This window comes from Podarcis gaigeae, assembly GCF_964106915.1.
Source record: "Podarcis gaigeae genome assembly, chromosome: 16".
NCBI lineage: Eukaryota > Metazoa > Chordata > Lepidosauria > Squamata > Lacertidae > Podarcis > Podarcis gaigeae.
In genome coordinates, this window is record NC_139693.1 from 40,177,084 (window position 1) to 40,195,695 (window position 18,612).

Here is an 18,612-nt window from a genome sequence, read left to right on the forward strand (position 1 = left end):
TGGCCTCAGGAGGATCTGGCTCTGTATTAGAGAGAATTCTTGAGAAATTGGAGTCTTTGGACAGGAAAGTTGACCAACAAACTGCGAAAATTGACCTTAATACAGAAACTTTAAACAAATTATCTGGGCAAGTTGCACAAAATGCACAAGCAATTGGACAACTGAAGGAGGCTGCAGGTGAAAATCAGAAACTGGCCGAAGAGACCAGCCAAAGAGTGGGAGAGTTGGAAAAAGAAGTAAGGCCGCTCAGCAAGCAGGTTGGGGAACATCAGACCTACCTCTCTATGTTGGAACTTCGGAACAGGGAGACTAACTTAAGGATAAGATCGATACCAGAAGCGGAAGAAGGTAATCTAGCTGAGTTTTTGACCAAAGAATTCTCCAAGTTCTGGGGTCTAGAGGAGGAAGACTTTAAAATTGTGTCAGCCTTCAGACTTGGAAGACTCATAAAGAGAGAGAAGCCCAGAGACTGTTTGATTACGTTGAGATCAAAGGAGGAAAGGGACAAGATTTTGGGCCTGCACTACGGAAGATCCCTGAACATTTCGGACAAAAGAATTGAGATTTTTAAGGACATTCCTAAACAGCTGTTGGACCTTAGATCTGAATATCTGGACTTAGTAAAACTGCTGAGAAGCAACTCAATCATCTTTAGGTGGGACTTTCCTCAAGGATTATCCTTTACCTTTAGAGGGAAGAAGATTAAAATCAGAACTTTGGAAGATAGGGATAAGTTTTTGACTGCCTACGGAGAGGACCTTCATAAAGGACTTGAACTACCCCCAGGGCCTGAACCACCAGAGGTACCTGCACCACAGAACCCTGAAGACTCACAGAACAAAACACCATCCCAAGGAAATTAAACAGATTCATCCAGGATGTCTCTGCAACTTTTAAGCTGGAATATAAATGGCTGTAACAGCCCGGAAAAAAGGAAGAAAATTTTTCACATATTAAAAAAGGAGCAACTAGACATTACTTGTCTACAAGAAACACATGTGACTAGGCCCCACAGAAAAATATTGGTAAATAAAAGGCTAGGCCAAGAATTTATATCTTCGGATTCAGTTAAGAAGAGAGGAGTGGTGATATATGCAAAGGAGAGCCTCTCACCAAAATTTCTATTTAAAGATGAACATGGAAGAATTTTGGCAATTGAAATACAGCACCAAGGAGAGAAAATTTTGATATTAGGAATCTACGCTCCAAATGAAGGGAAATCAGAATTCTACAAGAAGTTGCATGAGATTATGCTGGACTATCTGGACTACGATAACATCATCATGATGGGAGATATGAATGGGATCGTCTCAACGAACATGGATAGGTCACAAAGCCAAAAGGTTACTAAAGATGGCAGACTACCAAAGACCTTTTTCGAAATGACAGACAACATGGACTGGATTGACATATGGAGGACAAAGAACCCCTTGGGGAAAGAAGGAACATTTTTCTCTGAAGCCCAACTGACTTGGACAAGAATTGACCAAATATGGATTTCTAGAGGTCTGGCTCCTAAGGTTAGGAAAGTGGAAATCTGCCCAAAGACCTGCTCCGATCATAACGCGTTGAAAATGGACATGACATTATTACCAACCGGCTCCTTTAGATGGAAGATGAATGACAATTTGTTTAGAGATCAGGAGATTATTAAGAAGGCCAAAAAAACAATAAAGGACTATTTTGAGATAAATTTGAACACTGCAGTGGAAAAAAGAACAATCTGGGACGCAAGCAAAGCTGTGATGAGAGGGTTCTTGATACAACAGAACGCCATAAAGAAAAGACTACAAAATGAGAAAAAAGATAAGATTTTGGGGAAAATTAAAGAATTAGAGAAGAAACTAAGAGTAAACCCGAAGTCACAGCCGATCTTGAGAGAAATTAAACTTCATCAGGCACAATATTCTAAACTGATAAATCAGGAAATAGAATGGAAGATTAAATTAATGAAACAAAAAACATTTGAATCGGCTAACAAATGTGGGAAACTGCTGGCTTGGCAGTTGAAGAAGAGACAAAAGTTGAACATAGTAACAAATTTGGAAATCGAAGGAAGATATATTCAGAACCCGGTGGAAATTAGAAAATGCTTCCAGAAATATTTCAAGAAATTATATACTCAAGGGCCACAAAATGAGGAGGAGATTGCAAAATTTTTGGAGAAAAATGGACTTAAAAAACTATCACAAGAAAATAGATCACTCCTGAATAGCAAAATAACACGATTAGAGATAGAACATGCCATTCAGAATATGAAGCTGGGCAAGTCTCCAGGGCCAGATGGCTTGACCTCCAAGTACTATAAGACATTAAGTGACTATTTGATTCAACCACTGATGGAGGTCAGCAATGAAATTATGGAGGGAAAGAAGGCGCCTGAATCGTGGAAGGAAGCTTTCATCACATTGATACCAAAATCAGAAACTGAAAAGACACAACTTAAGAACTACCGTCCCATTTCCCTTTTAAATGTGGATTATAAAATATTTGCTGATGTTTTGGCAGGAAGACTCAAAAGAGTTTTAAATGAGATAATTCATAAAGACCAGGCAGGCTTTCTCCCAGGAAGACACTTGTTTGCTAATACAAGGAATATTATTGACATTTTGGAACTTTTGCAAACAAATATTAACACTAAAGCAGTTTTAATTTTTATAGACGCGGAGAAGGCCTTCGATAACATCTCTTGGAAATTTATGAAGGGGAATTTAAAAGAAATGGGAGTGGGGCGGGGTTTTGAAAATGGGATTGATGCGATTTACTCAGAACAAAAGGCAAAACTGATAGTTAACAATGTGGTTACAGAAGAGTTTAAGATTGAAAAAGGGACACGACAAGGCTGCCCGATTTCCCCCTTGCTGTTTATTTCTGTCCTGGAGGTGCTCTTGAACTTGATTAGAGGGGACCGGTTGGTGCAAGGGATTCAGATCGGAGCGAAACAATATAAACTTAAAGCTTTTGCAGATGACCTTGTCTTGACATTGCAAGAGCCAGAATCTAGCACAAAAAGAGTGTTACAATTGATTCAGGACTTTGGTCGGGTGGCGGGTTTCAAACTAAATAAACAGAAAACTAAGGTGTTGGGAAAAAACTTGACAGATACAGAGTTGGAACGGTTTCAGAGAGAAACAGAATTAAATTTGGTAAAAAGGGTGAAGTACCTAGGGGTAAATATAACAGCAAAAAATTTATGTCTCTTTAAGGATAACTATGATAAATGTTGGTCTGAAATTAAGAGAGACTTGGACAGCTGGACAAATTTGAAGCTCTCTCTGTTAGGCCGAATTGCTGCTATCAAGATGAATGTATTGCCAAAGATGTTGTTTTTGTTTCAAACATTGCAGATTGTAGACAAAACGGAGTGTTTCCGGAAGTGGCAGAGAGATATTTCTAAATTTGTCTGGCAGGGCAAAAAGCCCAGAATTAAGTTCAAGATACTAACTGACGCGAAAGAAAGAGGGGGCTTTGCCCTGCCAGACTTAAGGCTGTACTATGAAGCCGCAGCTTTCTGCTGGCTAAAAGACTGGCTACTTCTAGAAGACACTGATGTCTTAGATTTAGAAGGTTTTAACAATGCATTTGGTTGGCATGCATACTTATGGTATGATAAAGTTAAGATCAATAAGGCCTTTAAGAATCATATTGTCAGGAAAGCAGTGTTTAATGTCTGGATAAAATACAAAGACCTATTGGAAAATAAAACTCCAAGATGGCTATCACCTCTGGAGGCCAAGGCCCGAAAAAGACCCAATATGGAGGCCAAATGGCCGAAATATTGGGAAATAATAGAGAAAGAGGGCAATAATTGGAAATTGCAGAGTTTGGAAAAAATGAAAGACAAAGTGCGAGACTGGTTACACTACGCTCAGATCCAAGAAATTTTTAAAAATGATAAAAAGTTAGGATTCCAGGTGGAGAAATCGAAGTTGGAAACAGAATTGTTAGAACCTAAGACTAAAGTACTCTCAAGAATGTATAACTTGCTGTTGAAATGGAATACACAAGATGAAATGGTTAAGTCGGCCATGATAAAGTGGGCACAGGATATTGGGCATAATATTATGTTCGAGGATTGGGAAAGGTTGTGGACCACGGGGATGAACTTCACGGCATGTAATGCTCTGAAGGAAAATGTAATGAAAATGATATATAGGTGGTACATGACCCCAGTTAAACTTGCCAAAATATGCCATGTGCCAGACAATAAATGTTGGAAATGTAAGGAAAATGAAGGAACATTCTTTCACCTCTGGTGGACTTGTCCCAGGGTGAAGGCCTTCTGGGAAATGATATATAATGAGCTGAAAAAGGTATTTAAGTATACCTTCCTTAAGAAACCAGAGGCCTTCCTCTTGGGCATTGTCGGCCAGATGGTGCCAAAGAAGGATCGAACACTCTTTTTGTACGCAACAGCAGCAGCAAGGATACTTATCGCTAAGAAGTGGAAAACTCAAGATCTACCCACGCTGGAAGAATGGCAGATGCAGCTGATGGACTATATGCAACTGGCAGAGATGACTGGCAGAATTCGAGACCTGGGAGAAGAGAGGGTTGAAGAAGATTGGAGGAAATTTAAGACTTATTTACAAAAATATTGTGATTTGGTGGAAAGTTAAGTAGGATGTTTGATCATAAATAATTGGCCATCACAAAATCGGATTGGAATGGGATGTAAAGCGAGACTAAGAGAAACAAATTTTCAGAGGACTATATTTAAATAAGCGGTTATAAAATTTGCAAACTAGATGATAAATTGCTTGGAAAAAATTTATGATGATGAAAATGGCAGTGGGAGATGTGAGGAAGTCCAAAGAAGTTATGAAACTCTGTTGAGATAAAAGTAAGGTTGTTTATTGTCTTTGTACTTTATTCTGTAAAAAACCCTAATAAAAATTTTATTAAAAAAAAAAAAGAAGCAGCTGACAGGTCCCTATTTTTATAGAGGATACAGATTTCCGCTCTCCACTGCATGATGCAGGACTATAGACATTAGTGTTCCTGGGCATCCTGCGAGGGAAACATTGTAATTTAAATCAATGAGTTATTGATCCATTTTTCATGCTCAGGAAGATAAAAGGGAGCGTGTTATTTCAGCTTGTACTTCTAATGACCTCAGAACCTATAGCATAAACCCACTGTAAAATATTTTGTCGGCTAATAAGGGAGGGATTTCAATAACAGTGGGCCTAGATGAGCAGAAAAGCATCGGCAAAACAGCCTGCTGCAATCCACGGCCATCCTGGATATGGAGCTGCTTCTGGTAGAAAGCTAACACCCCAAAATTCAAAAGTAATCTTTTCCTGAGATGGCAATTTCTCTTTTGTGGGTGCGTGGAGGGGACTTCTGCAAACCTCGCAACTTAAAACGCAAGAGCCCTGCTGGATTAGGCCAAAGGCCCCTCTACATAGCCTGCAACCATCCTGTTTTTCTCAGGACACCCCAGAATTATAGAAGCCACCTGGCTTCTCATGGGATCCTGGAATGTCCCACACTCTCATCCAAATCAGCCGTCTCCCGCAAGAGTGAGGCAGTGAAAGACGTGAGTCTGAATGCTGGAGGGTCTGCATCTGGCCCAACATCTTCTTCTGACTGTGGCCAAGCAGATGCCTGTGGAAAAGCCACAAAGAAGAGCTGTGTGGAAGACCACTCTCCTCACTTGCGATTCCCGGGTACACAGAGACGTGGAGCAGGAACACAGCCATCGCGGCTTGTAAGCATTCTCCATGAATTTCTCTACTCCTCTTTTAAAGCCACCTTGTGGCAGTGAATTCCCTAGTTGAACGATGCCCTATGTGAAGAAGTGCTGTCCTGAAACTTCCAACACGGAACGGCCTGCAGTTCTGTTGTAAGAGAGGGAGAAAGGCTTTATCCACCTTCTCCGCATCGTGCATAATTGTAAACACCTCTATCATGTTCCCACTCCCTTAGCCATTTTGCTAAATTAAAAATTCCCCAATGTTGTATTCTTTGCTCATAGCAGGGTTACTCCAACCCCTTGGTCATCTTAGATGCATTGTAGGTCTCCCAAAGCCTGCTGACATCTCCTAAGGTGCATATGGTGGTGTTTTGGCTACATAAGGATTTGCCCTCACAGAACTGAGCCCACTACAGGTAAATAGGATTCATTGCATATGTACCCCACCCTTCATTCACAGAACTCATGGAGGTGGAGGTGCTCTTCCCTGCTCCCCATTTTATCTTCACAACAACTCTGTGAGATCAGGCTGAGAGATCGTCATCCAGTGAACTGTACGAATGGTGTGGGATTTGAACTTTTATCTCCTTGATCCTTGAACTCTGCACACTACAACACACATGGGAATGTATGTATAAAACCCAAATTTGTTTTAAATACGAATTCCAGGGGTTCTTGAGTGAGATTTGAATTTGGTTTTGTAACAGATTTGAATTTGGTTTTGAAGTAAGCCTTGAAACTACTTGCAAAAAACAAAGAACCTCAGTATTTTTGGAACAAGAATACACACACACACACACACACACACACACACACACCCCTTTCAAATTTTATCCAAATTCGGCCTCTGCATCAGGCTGATATTTATCATAGAAAGCTTGCTTGCTTGCTTGCTTGCTTATTTATTTATAAGTCCCAAGACAGATTACAACAATCTAGTATACTTACGAAAACTAGTAAAACACAGGAAACTATTATAACCAAAACAGAATGGTATATAGTTTCAGCAAAAGAGGTAGATTCCACAGAACAAAACAGCTTAACTGTTGAAGGCCCAGGATGAAGAGGTGTGTCTTCAGCATACAGCAAAAGCACTATATTTGTGGATTTCCACAAGCTTAGGAGGGGCCCTCACTCGAGCTGCCATTTTCTGGACTTCTGCGGGCAGCGGATCTACCAAGCTCCCTGCCACTCACTGCTGATCCTGCAGGCGGCCTTTCAGATATTTGGGGCCTAGGTCACTTAGGGTTTTAAACACTAGCCGGAGCCCCTTGAATTGGGCCAGGAAATAATTTGGCAGCTGTCTGAAGGAGGGGTGGCACATCCTGTTTTGCCACCTGAAGTGAAACAGGAAGGTGCTATCCTGCCTAGCTGCCACTACTTCGCCGAAGCCTCCTTAGCTGGGTTGTGTGTTGGCACCCACAAAGCAATGGCATCAACACCAGGTACTGGCAAGATCTTGCGCAGTGCAAAAGATCTCGTAAAATTTTGGTGAGATCTTGCCAAAAGCTGACATTGCCTCTTGGGCTTCTGCTGCCTGAGGTGGGCCGTCCCTGGTCTAAAGACGAGAGGAGGGGGTAACACTGTTCAGCCTAAGCAGGGTGTAAAATGAACGAAATTTACCACTGCTCATAACAGCGTTGATTAGATATTAGCCATCTCTGCACCAGAAGAGAACAGGGTTGCCTCTAAACTTTTCCAACTAGGGTTCAGAGCAGGACAGTCTTCCCCAGTAATCTAGCAGACAGCTAATTAACAGGAAAGCCAAATCTCCTGCTTCACCACATTAAACCAGGAGATGGTGAGCCAATAAAGCCTGCCAGTCATCGATCAAAAGGCATTTCCGAAGTGCGTGTTGGGGCGGGGAAGGGAATGCTGCTTTGACAAGGGTAAATGAGAGGTTCCTACAGACAGGTTGCCTTCACTACTTGAGGGCTCAAAGGGAAGTGCCATGCGCCAGCATTTAAGAAATTAAACCCACAAGGCGCCGCAGTGCCATCTTGCAATGACAGGGGGCCTCTCTGTCAAGAGGATAAATCCTTCTGAATCACTTTGCTTCAAGTGGGGGGCTCTTTCCAAAATTGCAAATGGCAAAGATCTAGTCTATCCAGATGGGAAATGCAAGACAGCCATCTGTCGTGGACAGGGAGTCTCAACAAACCAAAACATATTTATCTTCTTCTAAATACCTTTGAAGAAAGGTTACACCTTTGATTCCTTTTTAAAAAATAATTTTATTTATGAGTTTCAAAGGTTTACAAATTAATATATTTTTCCCAAATACACATTTATGTCACATTCGACTTCCCCTCCACCCCTCCATGGTTTCCCTGTCATTTCTAAATGTGCTGCATATTATAGACATTCTATACTTCATCTTTTCCATACTGTAATCCAATAAATATTCAACTGCTGTTCTTTATTCAAATCCTACCTGCGTTTTTACATGCTTACAATAATTATTTAAATATAGAACAAAAGGTTTCCACTCCTCCTTAAAATCTGCCTCTCCTTGATCTCTAGTTTTCCTAGTTAAATTTGCCAGTTTGGCATATTCCATCAGTTTTAACTGCCATTCTTATACAGTGGCTATCTCCTGGTTCTGCCATTTTTATGCATAAAGTATTCTTGCTGCTGTTGTGGCATGCAAGGATAGGTCCATCTGTCTTCTTGAAACTCTGACCCAGTTATCCCTAAGAGGGGTTTTTCTTTTTTTAAAAAATGTCACCTTAAACATTTTTTTATCTCATTATAAATCACCCCCCCAAGTCCTTAGCCACTTTGCATGTCCACCACATATGATAAAAAGTGCCTTCTATTTCTTTACATTTCCTGATTTCTTTGCCTAGTTCAGCAGTTTGCCAGCTGAGTTCTGGAGAAACCAGAGTCTCTACAGAAGCTCGTGGAGGAGGAGGAGGGAGGTTCTGAATAAGAAAAACAGCAATGAAGGGCTACCAATGACTCCTATTTATGAAGGCTGTGTACCACCTGGATTTTAGGGAGTTGTAGTCAGTTCCCCCACACAGTGCCCCAAGCCGAGAGGGCACAAAACTGAGAAGATCCATAACTGATAAGTTCTATTTGGGAGCACCAAATTTTGGGCTTCTACAGGGCGCTGTATTATGAATGATGACAAAAGTCCGCCCCTGATCAGAGGCTACCAGTTGCTGGACCTACGAGTCAGAGAGAGGTGTGCTCATGTCTTCCTCATGGTTGGCTACTGTGAGACCAGAATGTGCTTTGGCCTGATCCTACTCTGAACTCTGCTTCTTAAACCACTCTGCAAATTGTAGCGCTGTGAGGTGAATGGGATGTCTCCAAACAACTATTAAACAACAGGTCCCCTAATTCTTTGTAGGAACTCATGACTCTTTAAAGTGGTATCATAGTGCTTTAAATGTATGGTGTGAAAGTGACCATAGTAGTTACATAAATGGTGAGCACTGCTGGTTTTGATAAGGGGTGCTGCTAGATATTGGCCATGGGACACAGATTCCCCACTTTTTCCCTGAGCAGATACATAAATTGGGGGTGGGAATTGAATTACTGGTAGGATCTTAATTTGGGGCAATGATTTAAGATAACTTTCTCTGAAGATGATCTGAGGTTAATGACTGGGGTAACTGAAGGGGAGCTGAACTGATTTGGAGCAGAATTTGTTGGGAAGTTAATTGGGTGGGGCAAGTATATTGAAGAGGAACTGATTTGGTGTGATCTGTGTTGAAGTATAAATTAGTTGATTTATTTATTTATGGAGATGTGGATAGGGCTTGACTTCTGTGACATTTAAAATCTAAATTTCTGCTTATACATGTAAGCAAAATGCATATTTGATGTCATTTGTGTGTATTAACCCATTCCTGAGATCTTTAAGTATTAAGAGTTAGTGAAGAAGACAGTAATCTGACTTTTTGGAACTAGAGTACAAGAAGCAGTTTGGGGGGATGAGCACTGACAGCATACAGTTAGCTCTTGATCCAACTGATGTTGCTGTAAAAGTCCACCATGTCTGGGGGCTTGCCTGGGGGCTTGCCATGCTCATTAGTAAGCAATATTACATAACCATCACTAAGGCTGTTTCCAGACGGTTTATTGAGCACCAATCATTCATCCTCATTTCTTCACTTAAAATTTGAAGGAAGTTTGACAACAATGGTTATTTAGTAAGCATGCAGGGAGGTTAGACGACATCGCACCAAGTGATATCCCACACTCTCCAGTGCATTTCTTCATCACTCATCACCAAAAATTGGGGGGGGTAGGTGGGGTTGTTACAAATGAGCTCCAAATTGATTTTAATTGCACAATCTGATTTTTCTGGTTTGTAGTTGAAACCCACCCAAAAAAATAGTCATAAGACCACTGATATTGTAAAGATGCCAATAGAAATTGCTTCCACGTAGGAAAGTGACAAGAACAAAATTGGAGTGCAAAGGATATTATTATTGTCATTATCACTTATTTCATCTTCAAATATCTCAAAGGCTGTCACATGGAAGATGGAGCAAGTTTGTTTTCTCCTGCACTAGAGGACCAATTCAAGTTGCAAGGAAGGAGATTCTGACTAAACATCAGGAAATCTTTCTGACAGTAAGAGCTGTTCAACAGTCTCCCTTGGAGGTTTTTTAAGCAGAGGTTGGATGGCCATCTGTCATGGACGCTTTAGTTGAGATTCCTGCATTGCAGGAGGTTGGACTAGATCAGGGGTCAGCAACATGCAGCCCATGGGCTGGATGCGGCCCACGAAGACTGTTTTACCGGCCCACGAGCTGCCCCTGAACCGAGCCACCTGTGCACCTGTGCACTGTGTCTGACCATTGGTCCATCCAGCTGAGTACTATCTCTACACTGACTGCATCTCTGCAGGGTTTCCGGCAGGCGGCGCACCCAGCTCCACCTGGAGATGGCAGAGATCGAACCTGGGACCTTCTGCAGGCAAACCAGTTCACTGTCCTTTTCTGTTGGCTCCAGAGGAGCAAAGGGTCAAAGCCAGGGGAGGCTGCTGCAGTTGCTCCTCACCACTGTCACTCTTCACTTGGCCAAATGGCACAAGATTTTCTCAAGTAGTCCACTCTGGTGTAGCTGTTTTGCTTTTTTAAAACTAGCCAGCTTTTATTGGGGAGGGAGAGCCAAGCTGCATCAGGACTTGGTCTATATAGTAGACGAAGCCCTATATTGTAGAAAGTTTCTTGGGCCAAGTAGCAGTGAATCCTGCATAAGCAGACCTTTGCATATAACTTGCCTGGGCTCCTTTGCAGGAAGGCGTAAGTCAGACATCTAATGAATTAACAGGTAACTTTATCTATTGTAAACCGCTTTGACATCACCAGATAGTAAGTGGTCTATAAATGGAAATACAGTAAGTCTGTAACTTGTGCATATTTAACTTGCACACTTTACACACTTGGCAATATAAATAAAATAAATAAAAATAGGCTGGAAAGGGGGCAGACACCCATGAAAAAAGACTTCGACAATTCCACATGCCATTGAACCAAATGTGTTTTGACTACACGCGATTTTGCTTTAGGCACGATCCCCAGAATGTAACCCCTGTGTAAGTATTAATAACAATATACAAAATATTTTAACAATTGAAAGGCTTTTTCACAGCGTAGGAAAACAAACATTAAGAACCTTTGTGGCTTCTGGTTAAACTGGAACACAATTAGTTGCAGTTCTGCAAAACTGGGAGAAAGTTACTTGCAGTTGTGCAAAAATGAGAAAAAAAATGACTTGCAATTTTGCAAACTTAGGTTTTATTTCCCAGTTTGGCAAAGTCAAATATTTTTCTTAAAAAACAACAACCGAACAGTAGTCTAGCAATTAAAGCTCTCTCCCTCCTCAAAAAGCTAACATCCTTTTTTAATTTTGTGTATGTGTGTGTGATCCTTACATTACAGCCTTTTGTAGAGAGTCTACTGGTTCCTCCTATGCAAATATATATAAGTTAATAGTTTTGTTGTGCTTTATCATTCTTCTGAGCTAGTTGTCTTTCACTTTCGAGCTTATAGCAAGAGCCTCTGTGTACTTTGTTGCTGGATGTTGCGGAAAGCAATTAATCAAAAGTCCAACTCAGCCCCATAAAGGAAAGGTAAGCCGAGAACTGGGTGCTGCCACCGAGAAGCAGTTAAATGAACTGCATGCCTGCCATTTCAAATGCTGCAGAAATGCCACTTAGTCCATTAACCCCTTGCTATGGTATTTTGGATGCATTTTAAATGGGTTCACTTTATAACCAGTGGCCTGCCAAGCTAAATCAGCAAACCAGCCATCTAGGGCAGCCTGCTGAGGTCTGGGCAAGTCTGCCAGAATTGAGAGGGAGAGGGTCTCACCCCCAATACACAGCTTGTGTGCTGCATTGGACTGGGTGGGATTCCTGCTATGGAAGCCAGGGAGCCAGTAGCCAGTCTCAACATAGGAACACAAAAACAACCATGCTGGTTCAGGCCAATGGCCACCTAGTCCATCACCTAGTCCAGTTGCTGGAAACCGTGGGAGGGGAGAAGGCTGCTCTTGGGCTCATGTTCTGCTTGCCGGCTTCCCACAGGCGTCTGGTTGGCCACTGGGGGAACAGGAGGCTGGACCAGGTGGGCTACTGGCCTGATCCAGCAGTCTACTCACAGGCAGGACCAGAATGCAAGACCACTCTCCTCGCTTGCGATTCCCAACAACTGGTATACAGAAGCTTACTGCTTCTGACATTGGAGGTTCAACACAGGCATCATGCCTAGTGGCCACTGATGGCTTGGGAAGGAGGCAGCCTCATCTGCCTTCATCCTGTACAAACACTGAGGTATAAGAGGCAAGTGACTGTCCCCTCTGCTGCAGACTTCGATTTATTTATTTATTGCGGCCATTGGCCCATATCGAAAACAATACATCAAAATGTATCCATAAACAATACAATTTAAACAGTTCCAATTTAAAACACCCATATAAGACCAATTTTACTTCAGTTAAGTAAACACTATACACAATAAGCTCCCTCTATGTAAACCGCAATTCAAATCCATCAAACTTTGGGGTGTATGCGTCTTAGTTCTGGCACTTATTGATGGTTCTTAAGTTTAGCTAAGCTGTCAGAGTCATACAGTGATCCATTTCTCCTCTTTTGAAATAAAACATTAATCAGGTACCTAGCGACTGCAAGGGATCTACTTGTATCTTCGTCGTTTAATAAGTATATTATTTGGGCTTCCTGAGGTCCGTCAGCAATTCTCAATAAATATGGGGCCAGAAACTTGGACCCTCTGCTGCAGACTGTGGATGCGACTTCACCCTGGGAGTGCAACTGGCACCGTTTGTGCCACTTTGGCACCAGGCAAAGACTTACCTGTTTGCCTGGGTCTTTATGAGTGTCCCACTGCAATTAAAGAGCCACTGGGTCACTCTATGCATTTTCATTCTATATTAATGTGAAGAGATATGTTGCATTTTACGTGTGAGTGTGTATGTATTTGGGATTGAAGTTGCTTTGCGTTTCTAAATTTGCATTGTACTCTGGCATTCCTTCTGATCAAAATGACACTGCAGTAAACCGATCAATCAGCCAGCACTGGGGGAAATCAGCTGGGAGATTAATGCCTTTGGCTAGGGAAACAAGCACCTATTTGCCTTTTGCCTTTTAACAAGCGGCCTTGATTACTGCATTGACTTCGCCTTGACATTTGGGTAGTAGCAGGAGACCATTATCCCAAGACACTGTTTTGCACCACTTTCATTATCTCAAAATTATAATGAGAATTATGTAACCAGGAGGAGTTGGAGGAGGAGCAGAAGGAAATAGTGGAATTAGAAATATCTGTGTTTCAGAGAGCTGGGGTATGGGGGGGGGGCAGGAAAGAATTCCTTTTTCTCAAAAACTGGATGACAGACTTCAGGGTTCTAGTAAAAAAATGCAGGGGGATAGTAGATCCGAGAAGCTTGAGTTTTGCCAGTGGGAGCCAGATCCAAAACAGTGGCACAGGAAACAAAGCTCATTACAAAATGATGGCTGAGTGGCTGTGGTGCAGGGGTGAATGTTGACATGCAAGAGCTCATCATGACAGCCGCAACTCCTCCACAAGTAGTGTCCAAAACTGCTGGCAGCTATGTTGATCCTATATTATATATTTTATATTATTATATATTATATATTATTACATGTGTGTGTATGTGTGCACACAAAAGAGTCATTGACAATCTGGTGTCCTCTAGCTATCTCTGGACTACAATTTTTATCACCCCTGCCTGTTGGCCATGTTGGCTGGGGCTGATGGAAGATGGAGTACAACAGAAGTTTAGGAAAAGCCACTCCAGATGTGTGTGTGAAATAATCCAGTAGGTCCAAATTGTTTCCAGACCAGAACTGACAGGAGAACTGAGCCTTTCTTTTGCACTTAAATGCATGCAATCCATACTGAGCTTGTTGCACACACCCCTCCTCATCTGTTCCCCCAGTCGGAAAGCACCAGGCGAGTGGAGGCAAAAGTATAAAAAGGGCAGCGGAGACCCTTTGAGGCTGCTGGCAGTCTTTCGACAAACCTGTGGCCTGCTTCAGTGATTTACAGGCCTGCACCAGCACCTTCGGTCAGCTGCACTTTTCCAGGGTTGCTTAATGCTTGACTTGAAGGCCAATCGCATGCAGGTGGCACTGAGATGCCAGCTGCAAGCAGCTGTGCCAGGCTGGTTTGAGCTATTAGCTTTCATGCCAAAGCTTTTGAGACTGGGGGCAGAGAGATTAGAGGACAACTTTCTTTTGTCCATATCTCAGAAAGAAACAAAAGAAAGAAGTGTTTGCATCCTATTAATAACTGGAGTTTCATGAATAGTCATGATTCAAACAGTGCACTGGCCATGGTCCATTGGCAGGACCCCAGGAGAAAGGAATGGCTGTGTCCCTCGGGCCAGAGAGAGCATGGGAGGAGGAATGCAGAGAAGTGCAGCTCCAGGAGTTTTTCCAGACCAGGAGCAATGACATCATCTGCTGGGGTGGCCAGCATAAGTGCAGCCAGCGTAAGTGCTGGACCCTGCCTGCCCTGGCAAGTGAATGAGGGGAAGGCTTTCAAGTCGGTATGACTAACCTGGGCCAGTTAACGTCAATGGGTCTAGACCTAGTAGAACTCAGTTGGTACAAGTTCAGGGACGCAGGTGGCACTGTGGGTTAAACCACAGAGCCGAGAGCTTGCTGATCAGAAGGTCGGCAGTTCAAATCCCCGCAATGGGGTGAGCTCCCATTGCTCAGTCCCTGCTCCTGCCAACCTAAGCAGTTTGAAAGCAATTCAAAGTGCAAGTAAATAAATAGGTACCGCTTCGGTGGGAAGGTAAACGGCGTTTCCGTGCGCTGCTCTGGTTCGCCAGAAGCAGCTTAGTCATGCTGGCCACATGACCCAGAAGCTGTACTCCGGCTCCCTCGGCCAATAAAGCGAGATGAGCGCTGCAACCCCAGAGTCGGCCACAACTGGACCTAATGGTCAGGGGTCCCTTTACCCTTTACCTTTAACCCTCAATAAATAAAATAAAAACTACTCCAGGGTTATTTTGGAGCTAAATTGGGGTTGCTGGGGAGGGCGAGAACCAATTTGTATGTCACACCTTGGGTTCATTGAAAGGAGTGGCAAAATATTGTAATATGGTGCAGCTTTCTGGAACAAAAAAGACAGGATCTTCAGGTTTCTGCATGGCAGCCTAACAGCCATTGCCTTCAAGTAGGGATAAACAAAGATAAACAACAATACACTCTGTACTTCTAGTTCATGGTTGGTGCTAACACTATGCAATTGTGTACGAAGAGTGTAGCTGCTGGAAGACTCAAATCTTCCCAATGTGATACACTAGTTGGGAGTGTTAGACTAGGGCCACATCCGCCCGGTCATGACTTCCCCCAAAGAATTCTAGGAGCTATAGTTTGGTAAACATTGTAGGAGATCCCTATTCCCCTCAAAGAGCTACAATTTCCAGAGTAGTTTAACAGCCAAGGCTTCTTCTCACGAACTTTGGTAACTGTAGATCTATGAAGGGAATAGGGGGTCTCATAACAATGTTCATCACCTTTAACAAGCTATAGCTCCCAGAATCCCTTGGGGGAGGCCGCAGCTGTTTTCACAGTGCTTTAAAGGTATGGTGGGAATGCAGACTAGGATTAGAGGAGACCAGGCTCAAAGCAGAGTCCGCCTGGGAAGCTCCCTCCAGGACACTGGGCCCATCAAGGCCTAATCTACATCACAGGATTTGCTGTGAGGGGAAAAACTGTGGGCAGAGGAGAAACATGCCTGCAACTTTGAGGTCTTTGGAGGAAAAGGCAGGCTATAGTATGCAAGTAATTATTTGCAGAATATATGCAATTAATTATTTGCAATGTTCTAAGTGGCTAATGATTCACAGACAGGTTGACTTCAAAGCGGCTGGTTGACCACAGCAGGTGAAAGTGACCGGACTTCCTCTGCAAAACACGTGCGCATACACACACACACACACACACACACACAGAGGCTGGATGCTATTCAAACCACACAGGGGAAATCCAGCATGATGCTTTTTTCACTGTGCCCAGGTTTATCAAGGGCAGCACACTTCCTTAACCCAGATTAAACATTAAAACTAGGAGGGAGGGGATCTGGCTGATGTAGCTACAGCACCCTCACGGAACATTTGTTTACTACCATGCAGCAATATCTCCGCCCAGTGGCCAAGTGCTAAAGTGCTACTCCTAATGCTCCCAATCCTCTTCCACAGAAATGGGGAATTTGTGGGGGTCCCCTCCAGGCGTTTCTTGGACTCTAGCTCCCATCAGTCCTGGCCAATGTAGCCAGCAGTCAGGCACGATGGGAACTGGAGTCAAACACCACCGGAAGGCCAAGCATAGTAGTCCCCCACTTTGCCCCAACATTTTCACCAATGGAGATTCAGCAGGCACTTTCTCTATTAATGTTTAAATATTTGCTGAAAACTTTTCTATACTGTCAGGGCTTATGAAGACTAATAAGAAAAAATATTCCTGTAATAAGTTGGCTGCTTGATATGCGATTTCAGTTTTTATGAGGTTTTGTATTGTATATATAATAATTGTATAGCACTTCCGCTTCCCAAAACTGTGATTTATAAGCATTTCTATAAATAAACAAATAAAAAATTCTCATCATTTATGAAATCTTACCCCCACCACACACGCAAAGACTGTTTTGACAAGCCAACACTAAAATGCTTCTCTCCCTCTTCCCCTCTTCACAACCCTGCATTGACACACTAAGAGACCACCTTAATGAAAGACTCAGAGTACTTTAATTTTTCTCTTGAAAAAAGACACACATCTGGAATATTCTCTGTATACCATGGCATGGAAAATAGGATGAAATGGTATTTGGCAACAGTTGTTAAAAACAGGTCCTTTCCAGTAGCAAAGCTGGGATAAGGTGGAAAGTCTGAAACTGGAAACACTTTGGTGGTGGTGAGTTAAGTCAAGGATACTGTGCCACTCTGGTTCCCAGAATAATCTTAAGATAAAGGCACTTTCCCTTCTGTCACCCCAAAATTAGCACCGTGTTGTTACAGCCCTCAGCAACCCTGATGTGGAGAAGAACCGAGTGTTTCTTCTGTAATGCTGTGCGCATTGAAAACCAAGTGTCGTTTGTGCGCGCATGAGCAAGGAAGGATGCATCATGTTTCCAGCTGGGTTTAAACATACAAAAATGACAACAGCATTTAATTGCTTGTGGAGTGCAAGGCGTTGGGCTCAGGATAAAATCAGGGGGAGACTCTGATATCTTGCCTATGTGGCTTCCACAGATGCAAATTCCACCCTGCTCTCCAAACCCACCCAATTTTAATTCTTACATGAAACTTTTGGTAGGTTGTAATGGGAAGGTGGTGCTGTGGGAGTGAAGGCACTAAAATCTCAGGGCATGGAGATAACCACCTTTACTTTTTCAATAGGGTCAGCTTTCTGGAAAGCTACTTTAGTGTAAGAAGAGAAGAACCACGTGCACCTATCACTCTTCCAGAGTCAGTCCAAATACACCTGAGTTTGTTCTGCTGGGCCCACCCACACCACACCCAGGCCACATATATTGGTCATTAAGGATCCTTGGCAAAGAGGAACAGAGGTATCAAGTATCAGGAAAAATGCTGGAGTGAACTGTGTTTGAGTCCTTTTGCAGAAGAGGGGTAGTTTCTGAATCCTGAATTTGGCGGTTTGGTAGATTTGGCATCTGTGGAGTCTTTGCTCGAGCATCTCTCTGAAAGAAGCAAGAAGAGTCTAGTTAGAACCTGGACTGTCAGAAAGGAGAGTTTGCATTTGGTTCAGTTGGGCTGATCCTTCTCATAAATCCTGGTGTGGAGAGTCGGCTTGCAGTGGAACCTCGGTTCCCAAGCGCCTCCGTTATCGTACATTTCAGCTCCCGAATGCCAAAAACCCAGAAGTAAATGCTTCTGTTTTCAAACGTTTTTTGGAACCCGAACGTGCAACGCGGCGTCTGCTGAGTGCAAGAAGCTATTACAACCAATGGGAAGCTGCACCTTGGTTTTTGAACATTTCGGAAGCCGAATGGGCTTCCAGAACAGATTTCATTTGAGAACCGAGGTACCACTGTACCACATCCATTGCAGAAAGTGAACATTTTACCAGAACCCACCTCCACACAGCAGGAATCTGGCCTGCTTCACATGCAACACTAACAGCACAGCTAGCTAAGTGTCCGTGTGCAAGAGCCTCAGGCTTGGGCCCTTTCTGTTCCTCTTCAGTGTGGCTATGAGCTGTCACTTCCATTTTAAACGAACCATAGTTTAGTGTTGTGTCCGGACACTGTGATTAATTTTAATTCTGTTTTTTAAAAACAAAACAACATGCCAGCTTCAAAGACTACAGTTCTAAAATTTGCTTGTTTCAGATGTTCTGAACTACAATTCCAATCATGCCTAGTCAGCATAGCCAGTAG

At 42.9% G+C, this 18,612-nt stretch overlaps 1 protein-coding gene across 4 annotated transcripts in view; it reads right to left on the reverse strand.

Annotated features, from left to right (window-relative positions):
- Positions 1-16,941: 16,941 nt before the first annotated feature.
- SCARB1 (scavenger receptor class B member 1) overlaps positions 16,942-18,612 on the reverse strand; it is a 53,647-nt gene continuing 51,976 nt past the window's right edge. For all 4 annotated transcript variants that reach the window (XM_083717365.1, XM_083717366.1, XM_083717364.1 and 1 more), the window contains one exon: positions 16,942-17,913. In XM_083717365.1, coding sequence (XP_083573491.1) covers positions 17,785-17,913 — 129 coding nt within the window. In that variant the 3' untranslated portion in view covers positions 16,942-17,784. The remainder of the gene's footprint in view (positions 17,914-18,612) is intronic.